Below are 17,611 nucleotides of genomic sequence, written 5' to 3'. Positions count from 1 at the left end.
TCTAGAAAAAGCATATGACAGGGTACTAAGAGAGGAACTGTGGTACTGCATGAGGAAGTGAGGAGTAACAGAAAAGTATGTGAGGGTGCTGCAGGAGATTTATAAGAACAGTGAGGCAATGGTGAGGTGTGCGGTAGGTGCAGTGTTGGGGAGTAACGGAATACATGTACCGCCGTTACGTATTTAAAATACAAAATATGAGTAACTGTATTCTGTTACAGTTACCGTTTAAAAAGGTGGTATTTAGAATACAGTTACTTTGTTGAAATAAATGGATTACACCGCAGTACTTCCCTGTTTCATATTGTGGCGGTCAGGCCTGTTTGGGTTTTGTTTGACAGCTACGTTCTGTTGTTCCAGGCGGCAGCGTTACGGTTGCCATGGGTTACGCTCTCTCTCTGCGTGTTTCCTGGGTGAGAGAGGCCTTTTTGTTGTTGTTGTTGTGCTAAGCTAACAGGCAGAATGCTACAGGTATAGCTCTAAAGAATGTAGCATCATGGGCAGTGTAGTCCGTGCTGCAGGGAGAATGGACTGCCATACACGTTATGTGTCTGTGAGCGAGGGAGGGAGAAAAAGGAAAAGTACGAGTTGTCATCGAGCAGAAACGGGAGCTGGAAGCATGTAAATATAATAATAACCACTGCAGCCAAGAAGAGAGCCTGACCAGCCCAGTTGTAAGTAAGCTATTAAGACTCGACTGTACACCGTGTTCGTGTTTTCCTCCGAAACAATAAGTTCTGTTGGAGCAGCCTTTCAACGCCTCTCTCTGTCTCTGCTAGCAAAGTTGACCCAGACAACAAAGTAAAGCTAGTTTTCGGCTACCAGCCCGGAGCCGCGGACCTTCAGTAACAGTAATAAATCACAGCAATAGTACATTCATGTAGTTGTAAACAGCATGATAATATATTAAGTAATCCAACGTATTCAGAATACGTTACTCTCATTGAGTAATGTAACGGAATACGTTACAGAATACATTTTGGGGCATGTATTCTGTAATCTGTAATGGAATACATTTTAAAAGTAACCTTCTCAACACTGGGTAGGTGTGACAGAAAGGTTCAAGAAGGGGGTGGGATTACATCAGGGATCAATCAGGGAGCCCCTTCTTGTTTGCAGTGGTGATGGACAGGCTGATAGATGAGGTCAGGCAGCAGTTTTTATGACTGTGATGTTTGCAGACGACATTGTGATCTGTAGTGAGAGGAGGGGACGGGTGCAACAGAGCCTGGAGAACTGGAGGTATGCTCTGGTGTAACAGCGAGGATGCAAGGAGTGGTGGGTGAAGGTGGCTGAGGTTAACTGTGCCTTCTTCCTGTGTGAACTTTTATCAGTTTCGTTGTTGAGAATATTAAAATCATATTTGGCAAAAGACAAATCACACAGAGAGATGTTTAGCTACTTTAACAGATGTTTGACAGTTACATGCAAATTAATAATTTTCCATAAAACAAACATACATACATACATTTGTTTTTAGAATCTCTTTATTAAAATTCACAGGTAAGACTATTCAGAAACTGACCATATTCAGAGTACTCAGAGTACTAGTAAAACTACAGAGTTTTAATGCTTTGCCTACATTTTCAGTGCAAGATGAAGTTTTCATGCACAAACAACCAAACACTGCAGGCGGGCACTGCAACACCCACGACATAGCTGCACTATCACGTGCTGCCTCTGGGTTATTTGTCTTCTAGAGAAAAAGATGTAGCTGAGTCCTAAATGTCTGTAAAGCAGCAACAAGCCAGTGTACTTCGTGGAAACACTATGTCTCTGTAGGCGTGTGCCGCCGTAACACTACAGTCAGTACTGGTTCAAACAGAGAAACAGCTGCACTAAACTATTTCTTTTTATTAGGCTTTATTTTAAGAAGAAATGATATTTAGCGAGTTAAAAAGGAAAAAGGGCAGTCGTAAAACACCTGTCATCCGTGGCGGTTGGCCGTTGCCATAGCAACTATCTTCATTCATCTCTTTCTGGTCAAATCTCAGGTGCCCCGTGTTCGCGCAGAGGGCTCTCCTGGGTGCGCGTTGCGTTGGACTTTCCCTATTGGCCGAGACCCTACCATACCGGAAAAACAGGGGGCGGTACTTCTTCTTAAAGAACACGTGCTGCATGCTGTACGACTAGATAGTTCAGTTCATTGTATTTAAAATAAAAAACAAAATACTGGAAGTACAGCGTTGAATATTTCTTTTCCCTTTGTTTTTACAGAGTGAGTGGAGCTGTCAGATTTCTTAACAGCCTTCCCTCGAGCGGCTTTTTTGAAGGGACTGACTGGGGGAAAAAAGCTTTAATCCTAAGCAAGTATTGACAAATACATTGTGCACAATGATAGTTTCATTAGAGTTTAGAAGTTTTAAAATATTTTTATGCCTCATAGTCACTTCCTAAAACTCTTCTGTTCTATGTTGCCTTTAAGGATAAACTCGGGGCATTCAAGCTGAAGTCCCTCACTTGACGTGGAAAAAGACGCACGACAAGTCTTGCCTGTTTCTATTAAGGGTGCATAATTGTTCCAGCCCTCAAAAAGTAATTTTCTGTCATATTCTTCTAAAAGTGAATTAATAGCTGTGTTTTTTGTGTTTAAACAAAGAATTGTGTGATTGGTTTGTGTTATACAAAATGTGTTTGATGGTCCGGGAAACCTTTAAGCGGCGGAGTAAAGTGATTGGACGAAGTACTTGTCAGTCATTTGAAGTGTAGTTAGGTAGCGCTGCTCCGCCCTCTGCAAACTGCCAGCAGCTGCAGCTAGCAGCAGAGCAAATGTTCATTTGGATGCACACATTGAATGAAAGTCAGTGTAGGAGGCTGTAGTCAGCAGCAACTAACAATATCTGCACTAGGTGAAGTTATCGTACAGTGTATATTGTAGGCACTCAGCTTCACAGGGCAAGCAGAGACACGCCTATACTTTGGAAAAATCCAGGTTGGAGATATTTGTGGCAGGGGAAGGTAAGATTTGCCGGGCTCTCATTCACCAAGAATTTCTGGTTAGACAGGTAGGTTAGCTAGCAAGCTAGCCTAGCTAACTAACCAACGTTATTCACTGCTAATTTCTCGTCGTCTTTTATTCTTTGGCCAATGAATACAGAGGTGATATGTCGTGACTTTGTCACCGTGAAATTACAATAATTGTTTATGACTTGGCTGACATTTTCCGTGTGTATGTGCAAAATGCCACTGCCGGTACTGTTAGCATACTGGCTAACTTAAAGATATCATGTTTCATGTCATCAAGACGAGCTTGCTAGCTCCTGACACTGGCTAATCTGGTACAGTTAATGTTACATGCCGCATGCGGGGAAATACCGACGCTGAATGTCTGTCTGTGTGTCCAGGAGCAGGCGGTGTGAGGTAATGCAGCGGGTCACGGCGCAGCTCGTCGCCGGGCTGGTCGCAGCGGTGCTGTCGCTGCTGTCCGAGCAGTCCTGGGCAGATGGTGGGGGGCCCAGCCTCTCTGAACGGGTTATCTGGGCTGTAAATGCCGGGGGCGACGCGCATGTAGATGTGCACGGTATTCACTACAAAAAGGACCCACTGGAAGGGAAAGTTGGTAAAGGTGAGTGAACGTGATTAACTGTTAAGATGCGTGCGTGTCTTCGCTAGGCTTCACCTCTGATGTTCTAGTGAGAGTGACATTGTGAAGGTAGGTGCTCCACGGAGGTAAAATTGGCATTTCCTGCAGAAACCCCTGCGTGTTCTGGCTTCCGCAAGTAGCTCCAAACTTATGAGGAGTCAGCATAGAGGGCTATAGCCCCGCCCCACTCAATATGTAGAGGAAGCAGGTAGTGATGTGATCAGCGTGACTGGAGAACAGTTTTTGGTTCCATTTTTGAGGCAAACTTATTGAACCTTGGTGAAAACGCAGCATGGTCGGTTACTTTTTTAGGCGCACGGTGCTGTTATGTCATCAAATGTAGAGAAGGTCTGTGGGGTTTTGCAATATGCTGCAAGTCAACTAAAGCAGCACATTTCTAGTACTTTTGCTGTTAGGCAGATCTTGTCTTCTGATTGCATACCGAGCCTGATGATGTTGTCCGTTTGTAGCGTCTAATTATGGGATGCGTCTGCCAATACTACGGTCCAATCAGGAGGACCAGATTTTGTACCAGACAGAGCGCTACAATGAAGACAGCTTTGGATATGACGTCCCCATTCGTGAAGAAGGAGAGTATATACTGGTTATGAAGTATGCAGAAGTTTACTTTGCTCAGTCACAGCAAAAGGTAAGGCGGTTTTAAAAAGCTGTTCATGGTATGATTTGCTAATTAATAAGAAGTTAATTTAGTGAGAATAATGAATAAAGGGACAGGAAGCATTTTTATATAAAATCCTTTTTTGTTGCATTTAAATTGGTTATGGCCCAGTATATTTCCCATGTCATGACCACTGTGTAAAAGGAACATCATAACCTCACCTTTAATCCACAGAGTTGTTAATGTTCCCTGTTAAACGTGTCTGTGAGTGACAGTACAAGAATCAGGTGTTAATCATTACTGATTCGGGAATGTTTTTCCAGGTGTTTGATGTTCGTCTAAATGGCCACGTGGTGGTGAAGGACCTGGATATATTTGATCGAGTAGGACACAGTACCGCTCATGATGAGATCGTGCCCTTCTCTATTAGACGGGGCAAGCTGAGCGTGCAGGGAGAGGTGTCCACTTTCAATGGCAAGCTCACTGTGGAGTTTGTAAAGGTGAGTTCTAATTTGTTGAATTATCTGAGCTTGGCTATTTTTACACACGGTTTACATGCTGTGTGGGGTGGGGCGGTAGCTCAGGTGGCAGAGAAGGTCAGCCATTAATCAGAAGGTCGGTGGTTCGATCCCAGGCTGCCTCCTGGCTGCATGCCAAATATCCTTGGGCAAGATACTAACCCCATGTTTGCCAACTGGTGGTGGTCAAAGGGCCCCCCTGGCAGCTGTGGCTACTATGTAGCTTGCCATCACCAGTGTGTGAATGTGTAATGCAGGCCATTTACATACGAGTGCTGTATTTGGAAGTATTTGTCATTTGTTGAGCTTAAAACACTTTTTTAAAAAAAACAAAAAACCCAACATGTCCAAAAACAGTGTTTAATTCTTATTTTCTATATCTTTAATAGTGTTTTAGCATTATAAGATGGCAACAAGCAGCTATGTGTAATAGTCAGAGGTTGGGAGAAAAGGTAATACTCACGTTATATTAATATAACTCAAATACAGTTTGATCTAGATATGAGCATAACTACTTGTGTGTCATGGGTGCCATTACCCCTGGCACACACAAAGCTTTGCATAATGAACTCCCTTTGTGAAAGTGTCTCTTGATAGCCAGTTGGTGTGTGGGCTGTGAAACTGACTGATAACCATCCAGTGTCTTATTGGCTCTTAGGGGAGAGTGAACTTGATGTGGCATTTTTTTTTTCTGTTCCTACTATTATTGTCAAGGAACTGAAGAAAATAACTGGCATAGCAGATACTGTTTTTGCTGTTTATGGGTGGAGTCACAGAACCTGTAAAACTTAAAAGCCTCTGAAGAAAAAAGCCTAAAGCCCAGACCCTACCATGCTTCTTAAAAAGAAATTAAATGATGTTTTGTTTTTTTTCCTCCCTGATATCACTACAACTACCTGTTAGATTATGAATTGTTCTAAATAAGCTAAAAAATTAAACCTAGGTGTACATCACTTGCTTTGATACTTGCAGGTGGTGAATTAAAATTAGTAGCGGAGGAAGGAGAGGATTACTAAGAGTGTGGCACATCTGTGCTTTTCATTCTTTCTGTTTTCATGTCACAGATGTAGCGTGCTGTTTCACATTCGTTTCTGTGATTTTGAGTTTATTCATTTCTGGATCATCTTGACACATGAGCTTTGGTAAATATCAGGAGAATCACATCAAGATATAATAATAATAATAATGGATTGGATTTATATAGCGCTTTTCAAGGCACCCAAAGCGCTTTACAATGCCACTATTCATTCACTCTCACATTCACACACTGGTGGAGGCAGCTACAGTTGTAGCCACAGCTGACAGAAGCGAGGCTGCCATATTGCGCCATCGGCCCCTCTGGCCAACACCAGTAGGTGAAGTGTCTTGCCCAAGGACACAACAACCAGGACAGAGAGCCCGGGGATCGAACCGGGCTCTCTGTCTGCCTGAGCCACGGTCAGGGGGTTGGGATATTCAGTTTATACTAGTAAATGTTGATCAATGAGCTGCAGCCATAGGAAACAAAATACAGCCTTATGGTTCCTTTTAAAGCTCTGAATGACAGCAGGTAGCCTGTTTGTAGGGCATGCGGCTGTATGCTAAATGTATAAAGTGGCATACTTGGGAAAGTTTCTGCAGTGACCTCTTTCTTCCATTTTTTTTTTTTTTGTTTTTTGTGGACCACTGGCACTCTTTGCATTTTTCCTGTCTAAAAAGATTTCCTTCCCTGAATCAGTTGAACTCCATTTGGACACAAATTAAATGTACACCACAAACTGAAAGGGAAGTCGAGAAACAAATATGGAAACTCAAACAACTAAATGGGAGCTTTGAAAGTATATGTTGATACACGCTTTGCTTACATTTGACTCTGTTGAATCTGCTGTTTCAGGGTTATTATGACAACCCCAAGATCTGCGCGCTCTACGTGATGAAGGGGACATTAGAAGGTGAGTCCTGAGATTGTTAAACACCTTGTTCAGCACTTTACAGTGAAGTGTGTTGACTAAAGCATTTTGACTTTCCGGGACCAGCGAGCTCTCCCTGACTTTTGTTCTACATCTTTTAAGATGTACCAAAGCTTCAACCTCACCCTGGCTTAGAGAAGCCTGAGGACGATGACGACGACGACGATGAGGGTGAAGTAGGCGAGGAAGGTGGGAAGAAAAAGCCCCCAAAAGGTACCCATCACAGGGTGCAGTCAGGCCCCCGAACACCAAACCCATACGCAGCTGACAACAGCAGCCTAATGTTTCCCATCCTCGTTGCGTTTGGGGTGTTCATCCCAACACTGTTCTGCCTCTGCCGGCTGTGAGCTCAAACTATCTACTAACGAGACGGGACTGTGAAGAAAGGGAGGAGGAGAATGAGGGGGGGAGGGGGTCATGGTGGTAACAGCAGCACAGGTAAAACATACGCACAGGAGAGGGCTGGACAAGGAAGTACACAAAGAAGACAATAACTTTTGGAAGACCCGCTGCAAGACGAAGCAGATGCTGTAAGAATGGGGGGGAAGGAGATGTGGGAAGTGTATGCTGTGCGCTTCTCTGAATTTGTTTGCATCCACCTCTGCTGACCCTTTTGAACAGTGTTAGCCATTTCCACACCAGTCCTTCAAAGGCTGGGAAACAAAAAACATTTCGGCATTAAAAGGATGCTCGAGTGTTTGGTCCGGGACGGTTTTTGTAAACTAAAAAGCATTGCTTTGTACGGGGCGTAGCAAGAATGCACTCCTGCTCAGCATCTGGCCAGACATGTTACTTTCAAATTGGAAATGGTACTGCTGAGAATTTGATTAAATAGAATTGACTAGAAATCAAACGTCACGGTTAATGGAAATGCAGTTGTCATCTGAGAGACAAGCAGATGGAATATTCGTATCTTTCTGTTCTGGTTGGTCCTTTTTTGTTGACGTGCCATCTTCTACCTGCCATGTTGAAATGTCAGAAAGTCCTTTGCAAGCCGGTGGGCTCACTTGCTGTCTAAGTCGCCTTGCCTTTACATAAATGTAGGTCGGGTTTCAGAAATGCGTCTGTGTGCAGTGATGAACATCTTTGGTATCGTTCCACCAAATACTGAATCAGGGCCATCAAAAATGTCCTCATCTGTGATAACAAATTACAAGACCCTATTGGAGTTTGTTTGGTCGGGTTTTTTGTTTATTTTTTTTGGGGGGGGGGGTGTCATCCCGAGGATGGATTTATTTTAAAAGTCACACATCTAATCTTTAAAAAAAAAAAAAAAGCCGTTTCCTTCAGTAAAAGACGCCATATTCATATTTAGTGAGAGGCAAAGTTCATGCTGTGAAAAGCTTCATTGAGTCGGTTACATCGCTGTATTTTCTGTGACATCTGCCTTTTTTTTTCCTGTTCATTCACTAGTGCGTGTCTTTCTTTTTGTTTCACCAAAGAATGTCATTTTTGTTATTTTATCAGAAAACTTCAAACATGGTGGCCTGTTTTGTTTTTTATTTGAATTTTATATCTCTGTCCAAAATGTGTTTTTAAATGTGAGTCGTTGACTCTGAAATGTTAAACTATCACAACAGGTCAGGACTTCTTAATATTAGGATTCTAAATGATTACAAATCCCCCCCCTGGATACACTCGCCATGTATTCTCCAAGTCACTCTTTGTATATCGGATGTTTGTCCTCTCAGAGGTGAGAAAGCACAACAATAATATGTTTTTAAAAAAAATCAATTGTGTACCAGATGTTATGTGTGAACCTTTAATTCTTCTCTTAGCTTTTTCCATTCTGTTGTCGTCAAACGTTTCAGTGTTGCCTGTACCTTTTTGTGTAGTTACATTGTGAATTTCCTGTGGGGTCATATTTCGGTCTTTTGAGTTGATCAAATTGGGACAAAATGAAATCTACGAGCCTTCCCCCCCCTCCGCCTCGCACCCCCCTCGCATATCTATGTTGTCGGCGTCCGCTTTGAGCTTTTGGACAAAAATGTTCTTCTTGGCTTTCCACGCAGACTGAAAAGAAGCTTTGTTTTTTGGTTTTGGTGGCGTTGTTGTGAAGTCTCCTGTTAATGTATCTAGTTACTTACCTTAAGTGCTTAGCTCTACTCTGAGGATGATTTTGTAACTTTGCCTGTTTCACTAATGCGTCTTAAGTACTCGCCACCCATCCACCCAATCCTCCTCTCCCTTCTCTGACCAGTATTGCTGTTGCCATGCGCAGTACTTGAAAAGTGATTAATAATTCAGGCGTCGTGGATGCTTCCTTACTCCTCAGTCCTCCTCCTCATTGTGATTGATGGTGGTTTAAAAATTTGGTGCCAGAAAATATTTAGCCAGTTTATGGTAGTGTTGTGTGTGTGTGTTTTGTTTCTTTTGAATGTTGTGATATCTTACTCTTATTTCATACAGACTGGTGAGAAATGAAAGAACAAACCAACAGCGTTTCAGTGTGCCTTGGCACTGATTCCAGAAGTTTCCAGATAAGTGTGTCACGAAGGAAACTGACTGGTGTCTTATGTGGGAGCTTTAGCATGTTTGGGTTGTTTTAATGTGACGTTTTCTCATATTTTCACTTTATTTTTGGTTGGGTTAAGGCAGCCAAACCTGGTGGGGTTTCCTAAGTGGTTAATTGTTAGTATCTTCAGAATTTTGCTGGTGACGCCAAAATGTCTTGAATGAGTCTCAGCATGTGTTTGTTTTTGGTTTTTTTAATTGGGAGTGAGACTAGACTTGGACCCTTCAAGTCACTCCCATCAGGTTTGAAGGTTGTTTGTTTTGTTTTTCGTTTGTTTCTTCTTGTAGGACAAAGATGACCATTTGATTGCGTTGACCTTTGCCTTTATGGTGGCACTTAGGCTCGCTTGATGACACGGATATCGAGAATGCGTAGTCCTTCCATCTGTCTGCATTTTCTGCCACTTATCCAGGACAGCTCCTTAAGCAGAGATCTCTCTCTCCCAGCCACCTCCTTTACCTTCAAGTGTTCCTAAGACAGAGAGACACAGTCTCTCCAGCGTGTCCGGGGTCTACTCCAGCCTAGTCCCAGTTGGACGTAACCGAAACACCTCATCCAGGAGCTCAGATCGGGTCCAAGTCAGATGCCTGATCGAGCTCAACTGGCTCATTTTGTTGCAGAGATTCAGCAGCTCTGACCTGAATAGCCATCCAGTCTTTAAGGCAGAACCTAGACACCATTCAGAGGAAGCTCATTTCCACCGCTTGTATTTGCTCCGTCTTTCTTTTGGTTGCTATTTAGAGTTCATGGCCATAAGTGATCCACAGGTAAATCAACAGCTTCGCTTTCACGTTCAGCGCTCTCCTCACCATGACAGAGCACTGGAGCATACACCTGCTCCTTCCTTCTGTCTCACATACAACACCTGGAGATACTCACCCACCTCCACTTGGGGCAGCAACTTGCTCCCAGCTTGGTGTGGACACTCCACCCTTGTCATGTGCAAGCTTGTGTCCATCGCTCAAAGAAGCCATCAAGAAATTTTTATAGTTCTTTATTATAAATAGTGTACTATTTATAATATAGTGTTCAATTTGCATGGTTTTAAAAAAAGGGGGGGGCACACAGATGTCCTCTTGGAGCCTTGTGCTCACCCCTTGCAGGGAAAATATAACACCAGCTTCAGGGGGCCAAGTGGACCCAAGCCATCCCATCAAAATGCGTCATAGCACAGCAGAACATAAGGTCTCCTCGCTGCAGTCAAGTGTGTGACTGATTTCGTTTTGAGGTTTGTTTTCTTTCTTTCATTTGTCACCAATCTGTAGAAGCGCCTTTATTTCCTCTGAAAAGATGCAAAACGTTCATTTAATCCAGCACCAAAGTCACCATATTCTGCACCTCTGCAAGTCTACACAGTCGCGTTTGTATATAAGGTACAAGCTCACACTTTTTATCGTGTGACGACAATGTTTTCGGTTTTGTTAATTTGGGGTTTTTGATCTTGTTTTGTTTCTTATGAAGATGACTTTGTGGCCTTTTCTTCTGGGGAGAAATGGTTATTGGTACAGATATAAAAATCCTAACAGGCAGCCAGATGAGCTGTCTGTTAAACAAATGAGATTATCTCTGAATATATGGGATCTTCCATTGCGTTAGGTGTAATTTAAACCGGAGCGGGGCTGACCTGGAGATGTTTTATAATACGCTTGGATTTGTTTGACTTTTTTTTTCCTCAGGATTTGTTTTAGTTTGACTTTTTAAAACGTGATATATTATTGGTGTGACATTTTGCACTGCCTCATGTATTTTAAAATGTCGTGTGTGTGTGTGTGTGTGTGTATGTGTGCGTGCATGCGTCTTTGTTGCCTTGAATTGTTAAATACAAATGCGCTTTACCATCATTCGCCTTGAGGTGGCTCTTTTGTTGGCTTATGTCAAAACAGCCTTTTATTTTTATTTTTTCTTCTCTGTACAAAAACTTTTCAGGGCTAGATTTTCATTCCACAGGAAGGACTCTTTTTAGGAGAACAGAACACGTGTCAGAAGAATTAAAATGTATATTAAGTCTGTTCTTAACCTCAACTAAAAAAAACTTTTCCTACAAGTTTTGCAGCAAAAGTGTAATAAACATATACCCACAACTTATTTCAAGCAGTCTCCTCACATCCTTCTTTCCAGACCTTTTGTTGTTGGTCTCGTAGTTAACTACCGCAGTGGAATGAAGATCTGCTCTGCTTTTTCTTTTCTTTTCCCACAAGAGAACCAAAGAATTTCAGTCATTCCATCCAAATTGTTCATCAGAGTCCGAACATGGTGCAAAATAATTACCTCTCATCCTTTCTTTCACCTGGGAAACGTGCTAAATCAAACTAACCTGTCATTTCATGTCTTGTCATCGCGTTTATTGAGGCCATGCCAGAATACTCAATCTTGTTTTGTTTTTTAAATCATTGTAAAAGAGTCGTTTGAATTGCTCTGTAATTATTGTAAAATTGTTTTTGTTTGTTTTGGCATGTTGTTTTCTTTTTTTTTTCTTTTTTTTTTTAAACAACTAAACATGTGAGATCAACTTAAACGGAAACAAATTTGAACAGCAGAAATCAGCCGACTTGCCCATTGCCCAGGCAGCAGCCCAATCAATTTGAACAGCCGGGTCTGCTGCCGTGAATGTGTATGTGTGAGACATGGAGTGTGCAAGTTGTACCTTATACGCACGTGTTTGGTAAATAATCGCTCTTCTGAGGGATGTAAGCAGCAGCAGGTGGACTGAGAAACTGTATGCGAGACCCCTGATCTTCTGCCTCAGATGTGGCATATATGGGAACTGCTGATAAATGCTGTCTTTTTAATAAATGTGCTATTTTATCAGAATGTGTTGCTGCTGTTCTTCCGCCACCCAGGAGTTACCACCTACAATTATTCCAGGTCAGTTAATATTTGAACATAGTGCTCCGGTTAATTGAATTTCTTTTAGGCCGAGTACTTTGGAATTAAAAAGCGATGTATTAAAAAGTGTGAAGTACGCTGGACTTGCCGTAAAAGTCTTGAGCCACCCCTCATTTCTCTTTCTTTTGTTCCAAGGAGCCAGAGTTGTATTTAAGTAGTCTTGTCTGCTCATTTCCCCTGCAGTCCTCGTTCCTCCCCCACTTTCAGAGGAACGTATCCTGTTACGTTACCAATCACTTGAGCATAAAAGACTCGTAAGGGATAAACCAATATCGTCTACACATAATAGACAACTTGGCAAAACAGAAAGTCGTATTTAATCATTTTCCTGCTAGTAGCCTGTTGCAGAAACACATCTGTTCCTATTTCTTTAGCCATATTTATGAAAAATATGGCATAAGATAGTGTTTTTACTCCAACAAGGAGACTCCCACAGAGCTGTTAGTCGAAAACTTGGTATATCTCTGCATGGCAAAGGCCTAAAGAAATATATCTTCACCAGATGAATAGTTTGCAAAAGTAATTTATGTAATCTAATGAGGTCTTTACTGAAAAATCCAGGAAAGATCTGATACTGAGAGAAGCATCTGGACAGAAGTGGTCTGAGTGGAACGAAGTCGTGCTTAATGAAGAGAAACGAGGAGAAAACACTGATCTGTGCTAAATGACTCAAGAACTGGACTGAACAGCAACAGATGTTATGGAGTGATTAATCCAGTATGTACAGAGGTACAACCGTGAGTGTGGACAGACATCTGTGAGACACAGCGTTGGCGATCTTTCCAAAACTGGTGAAACACAAAGTTTATAAAAGATTTAGATCCAAGTTTGACTGCATGGTTCAGTCATCCACAGCACCTATTTCCCACTTTCTTAACAACATCTAAAGAAATGAGGGACCTCTGCACAGTACTGTACCTTTTGTTGATGCATGAATAGCTTCCAACATATTGGCTTGGTAATTATTATTGATCTATCACACATTTGTCTGTATCAGGGTATATGTTGTCTGATTTGTGCCAATATATTTTTAAGAATTTGTTTTTTAACTGAACTGCAGTAAAGATCGGGTCATCGGATAATTCTTGTTATTACTTTAAAACCAGTACATCATTTGATTCCGCCTAAATATCAGCATTGGCTAAAAATCCAGGACAAGCGAGGCTCTACCTTAAACCTCTTGACCTTAAAAGTGCCCGTGTCATGTGACGCCTTGCATAAATAACACAATAACATACATTATTCATTGTTTTAATTACTTCACAAATGGATAATTGTCTCTCAGATGATGGTGGCTACTCACTGCCTGAACCCTTTGGCCAGATTATTGTTATTCAGATTAAGGGTATCAGCTCTCAAATAGCTTTGAGTGCCCCCCCCCCCCACTGGCAAACTAAGGCTACGTTCACACTGCAGGCGAAAGCGCATCAAATCCGATTTTTTTGACCCTATGCGACCCATCTATCCGATCATGGTGTGACAGTGTGAACGGCGCAAATCCGATATTTTCAAATCCGATCTGGGTCACTTTCGTATGTGGTTCTGAATCCGATACATATCTGATGTTTTAGAAAGCTGCTGTTTGATGGTCACGTCGCATTAAATCCGTCTTTTACGTCACTGACACAAGACAGACGCCAATTATCAGCGCCGGAGAAGACATCGTGAACGCTTCCTGTCCATCCGGTGAAACTGCTGAGAAGACAACGTTGGAGAAACGTGAACATTTTATTTGTTCTGTATAATCTGCAGATTCTGACAGAAATCTGCAACTATCCTTTGAAGCAGCGCTCCTCTAAAACAGCAATAAGGATCATTATTAGGTTATTTACATTATTATGTAAATAACAAAATAACTTAAAGCAAAAATTGGGAAACGTAAAGTCCGAAGTCTTTATATTAAGTTCATCAGTCAAACAATACTGTTGCTCTGGGTCTAAACAGAGCGCGTTGTGTGTGACGTCTTCTTTTGCGCATGCGGCCGCTTTGAGCGTTCACACTAGAGCGCGTTTGCTGTCACATTTTATTTGTAGTGTGAACGAGCAGACAAAAAAATCGGATTTGATCAAAAAATCGGAGCATCAAGACCTGCAGAGTGAACGTAGCCTGAGTCAGAGGGTGAGATATTGTCTGTGTGTGTTTAATAATACAAATCCTCAAATAGTCTAAAAAGGCTAAAAACTGAACAAGCCTGAAACTGAATACCTCCACAGAGGCTGAAAACACACATGCCACACCACATCAGGAACATCTGGATCTCATTTTGTGTCATAGTCCTTCAGTTTGGTATATATTTGGCGATAAGATGCAAAATTGTATCTCACAATGGTAAAGAATCGTTCCAGAAAATAACAATTTTGAATCCAGAAACAAAAAAGAATCGCTTCCAAGTCAGGCAAAGCACCACCTCAGGACCACCTGGGTTTTTTGGTTTTTTTCAGCTGGGGCTCTCATCTCTTATTTTCTGTTTGTCCTTCATAAGTATATATTTTCATTATGAACCCTTTATTGAATGGCAGCAGCGTCGTGGCATCTTATGCCTTGTGTTCCTCGGTGCCATAAATTTAGGGACAGTAACACAGATGAATAAAGTCAACACTGTCGTCGAAAGAATTTTATTAATAGCTGATTTATTGTGTAGCCAATAAGTTATTTTATGGTCAGTTCAACCACACAAGCAAAGCAAATTTTCAGTAAACAAATGAAAATCACAAAAAAAAAGTGAACGATGATAATCATCAGTTTCTGAGGTAGGATAGAAACGTGTCACAGGGTCCGAGGGTCTAACCATACGTCCTCACAAATGAACAGAATAGTCGCAGCTCGGTTCAGCACGGTCGAAGCACATGTGCGAGCCCTTTGTTTGTCCAGGTGTTGTTTTTTTCTTCTTTTCCCACCAACTGTGAAAACTTCTTTAAATAGAAGCACGAGGCAGATTCATGCGTAGCTAAAGGAGGACAGCAGCTGAACAAAGCAGACCGAGGAGGCCACGCGACTCTCATAACCACAAAATTACACAAACTTACAGTATGTCATATTTACAATGTACATATTTACATATATAGAGAGAGAAATAGATAGTTTACATAAGATTTAGCCTATAAATTAATCATTTTGACATTTGAAGTGCATCCTTTTGTGTTCAGCTGGTAATGGCAATAGACCGATGAATGCTGCCATGCAAAAACAGTCAGGTCCAACTGTTAACCTGATCCAACATAAAGAGCCATGAAAGGTGTGTGCGTGAAGTCAACACCACCAGCTCTACACGACACCTCAGTTCCACCCTGACTGCAACCCAGGACCAAGCCCAGATCCAGAGGAGGACTCCCCAACATGTTGTCCTGCGGATCCTTCACAAAGGGGTTTTCACCCGGCGGATCTCCACCGGACAAAAACACCACCCGCCAGATGTTTGTCAAGCTGGGGCCCCGCCTTCGACCACTCATGACCTCCTGTGCGCTGTGGAAAAGGAACAGCAGGTCCACTCTCAATTCAACGATGTGACCCCGTGACCCCAGAGTGTACCTAAAGGTGGCAAGAGACAGTGTCACAATCAGGCCAACCATTCCCAGAGCCCATCAGTCAAACGATATTACCGGATCTTGAATAAGATTGTGTGGAAAAACACCAAAAGTACATTTCTTGAGTTTTGAGCCTGTACCTTGTAGGAAGCTTGTGCTTCGCCATGGATGGAAGCACAGGGCGGATGTCCAGATGTTGCGGGTTGGAAAGCTGAAGGTGAAGCTCGGCTCTTGTAACCGTTAATGACAAGATCTCCCTGGTGAGGACAAACTCCACACCCGTATCTGGTGAGGCGGAGAAGAGGCAATTAACAGTCTGCCAGAGTCACGGTACAGCATTTCATGTCACAGAGAAGCACGTTCACTCATGTCGGGCTCTGCCGCAGAGGTGATGTTTTCACTCCTAATGCCTTGTTAATGAGTCAGCAGGACGTCTCAACAATTCTTGAAGGGAACATTAAGCCAGCTAAGACTCATTTGTGTGCAGATAACACAGTCCTCCCTACAGCTGCATTATTCAAGTCATTATCCACCCCCAAACTGACTTTCTGTCTTCACTTCACCTCTGCTGAAAATGATATTTTTCAGAGGAAAAGCCAGAATGCCAACTCTGTGCGGCTGCTTCGTGTTATTCGTGTTTCTTTTGCTTAATTTTCTGCTAAATTAGGTGCCAATTCATCCCTGTAATTTATTCACTTAGTTCATGCTCATTAGACCCATTCAGAATGTTTACTGAACCAGTTTCTCTTCTCTCCTGATTAATATGCAGCACAACTTTTTTTAAACTCTGGAAATATTAAGATTCTTAATATAGCAGGTAAGAAGAAGCTGTGTGGAGGCCAGCTGATGCTTACAGATGTGAGTCCGTTCCCGTGGTTACCACACAGCTAGTTTTATGTATTGAACTGAACTCTGTTTTGGAGGATTAACCACAGGGATTATCTTCGATCTTCGATTTTATTTGGTTTTGTTTGTTTGGGGGATTTTTAGAACTACTTCCTCCCATCAGGATCAATCCCGCTCAGCACATCTGACCTCCACAGGACGAGCATGAAGTTAAAGTGAAAAGTTAAAGTTTCTTTTTGCCTGGGTGTATTCTCTCTCTCTCTTTTTTTTTTTTTTCTTACCTCCTCTCATGCGACCTTGAATCCCTTTCAGCCTCCTGCAGTTTTCTCCTTCTTGACAGCAGCGGTAGACGCGCCGGACGAAGCCGAACAGAGGTTTTCCTGGAAAAACCAACCCACGTGAAGTTCTCGCGGAAAAGTGCCGCATGCTGATCTCCAAACGCGTCCCGCTATCCACGCGAGCTTCTTGCGTGTTCTCCAGCCAAGGCGCTTCCAGTTCCGCGCACCGCTCCGTGCGTAAAGTCGCTTCGTGTGGCTCCGATGTGCCCACCGCGCGCCCGAACACTCCGCAGCAGCTCAGCGTCATTAAAATGAAAAGTGATGTAATCCGCGTGCAGTTTGAAGAGGCCATGGTGAAATCCCGAATTCCGCCCAGTGCTGTTCCAGCGACGAGGAGCGGCCACTTCTTCTCTGATGCCAGCTCTCCAAAGCCCTGCGGCCAGTTTGAACCCCTCGCTATTATACCCCACTGACAATGGGGGGACAACACACCACTTAGAATTTGAATCCTGGCCCTCCTCACAGTCCCTGCCCCTCTTTTTGTCCGTGCCTTGCCCACCCATTTGACCCCCGCTGCCTTTTATTCAATGCGCCTGCATAATTAGGCGCCCCCAGAGCGCCGAGCAAGCCCATTCACATTCAGCTACTTAGCTAATTGCCCTAATTACTCCATAGCTGGATGGTCGAGAACGACCTTACTCGGAACACGTATAGGGGAGGATATTCTGAGAGAGCAAAAGTATGAACATCTTACAGGCATGCGTTTGGCATTTCAGACCGCTTTGCGCACACCTGTTCATGGCAGAAAACAACAGGCTCCACACTGAAGTCATAAGAAGGTCAGGCAGCTGTTTTCAACAAGTCATGAGAAAAGTAGCTCATAAGAGGCCAAC

The 17,611-nt window shown here is 42.7% G+C and overlaps 2 protein-coding genes across 4 annotated transcripts; one reads left to right on the top strand and one right to left on the bottom strand.

Annotated features, from left to right (window-relative positions):
* Window positions 1-1,942: 1,942 nt before the first annotated feature.
* On the top strand, window positions 1,943-11,875 carry mlec (malectin). 3 transcript variants are annotated; one of them, XM_085179628.1, is made up of 6 exons: window positions 1,943-2,218; window positions 3,345-3,565; window positions 4,054-4,232; window positions 4,526-4,702; window positions 6,594-6,651; window positions 6,772-11,875. In XM_085179628.1, exons 2-6 carry the CDS (start codon window positions 3,364-3,366, stop codon window positions 7,014-7,016), a joined length of 861 nt encoding a protein of 286 aa, XP_085035754.1. In that variant the 5' UTR covers window positions 1,943-2,218; window positions 3,345-3,363; the 3' UTR covers window positions 7,017-11,875. The 3 variants fall into 3 exon arrangements, with proteins under 3 accessions (XP_085035754.1, XP_085035753.1, XP_085035752.1); XM_085179627.1 differs by lacking the exon at window positions 1,943-2,218 and adding an exon at window positions 2,394-2,535; XM_085179626.1 differs by lacking the exon at window positions 1,943-2,218 and adding an exon at window positions 2,614-2,958.
* On the bottom strand, window positions 11,640-17,501 carry LOC146507413 (uncharacterized). Its single transcript, XM_085179633.1, has 3 exons — window positions 16,722-17,501; window positions 15,735-15,879; window positions 11,640-15,598 (listed from the first exon to the last, which is right to left on the bottom strand). The coding sequence occupies exons 1-3, from the start codon at window positions 17,068-17,070 to the stop codon at window positions 15,274-15,276; spliced, it is 819 nt and encodes a 272-aa protein (XP_085035759.1). The 5' UTR covers window positions 17,071-17,501; the 3' UTR covers window positions 11,640-15,273.
* Between the last annotated feature and the right edge of the window lie 110 nt (window positions 17,502-17,611).

This window comes from Neolamprologus multifasciatus, chromosome 12 (assembly GCF_963576455.1).
Source record: "Neolamprologus multifasciatus chromosome 12, fNeoMul1.2, whole genome shotgun sequence".
In the NCBI taxonomy this organism is placed as follows: domain Eukaryota; kingdom Metazoa; phylum Chordata; class Actinopteri; order Cichliformes; family Cichlidae; genus Neolamprologus; species Neolamprologus multifasciatus.
Note: the sequence above shows the minus strand (reverse complement) of the source record. Positions and strands in the feature narration are given on the sequence as shown.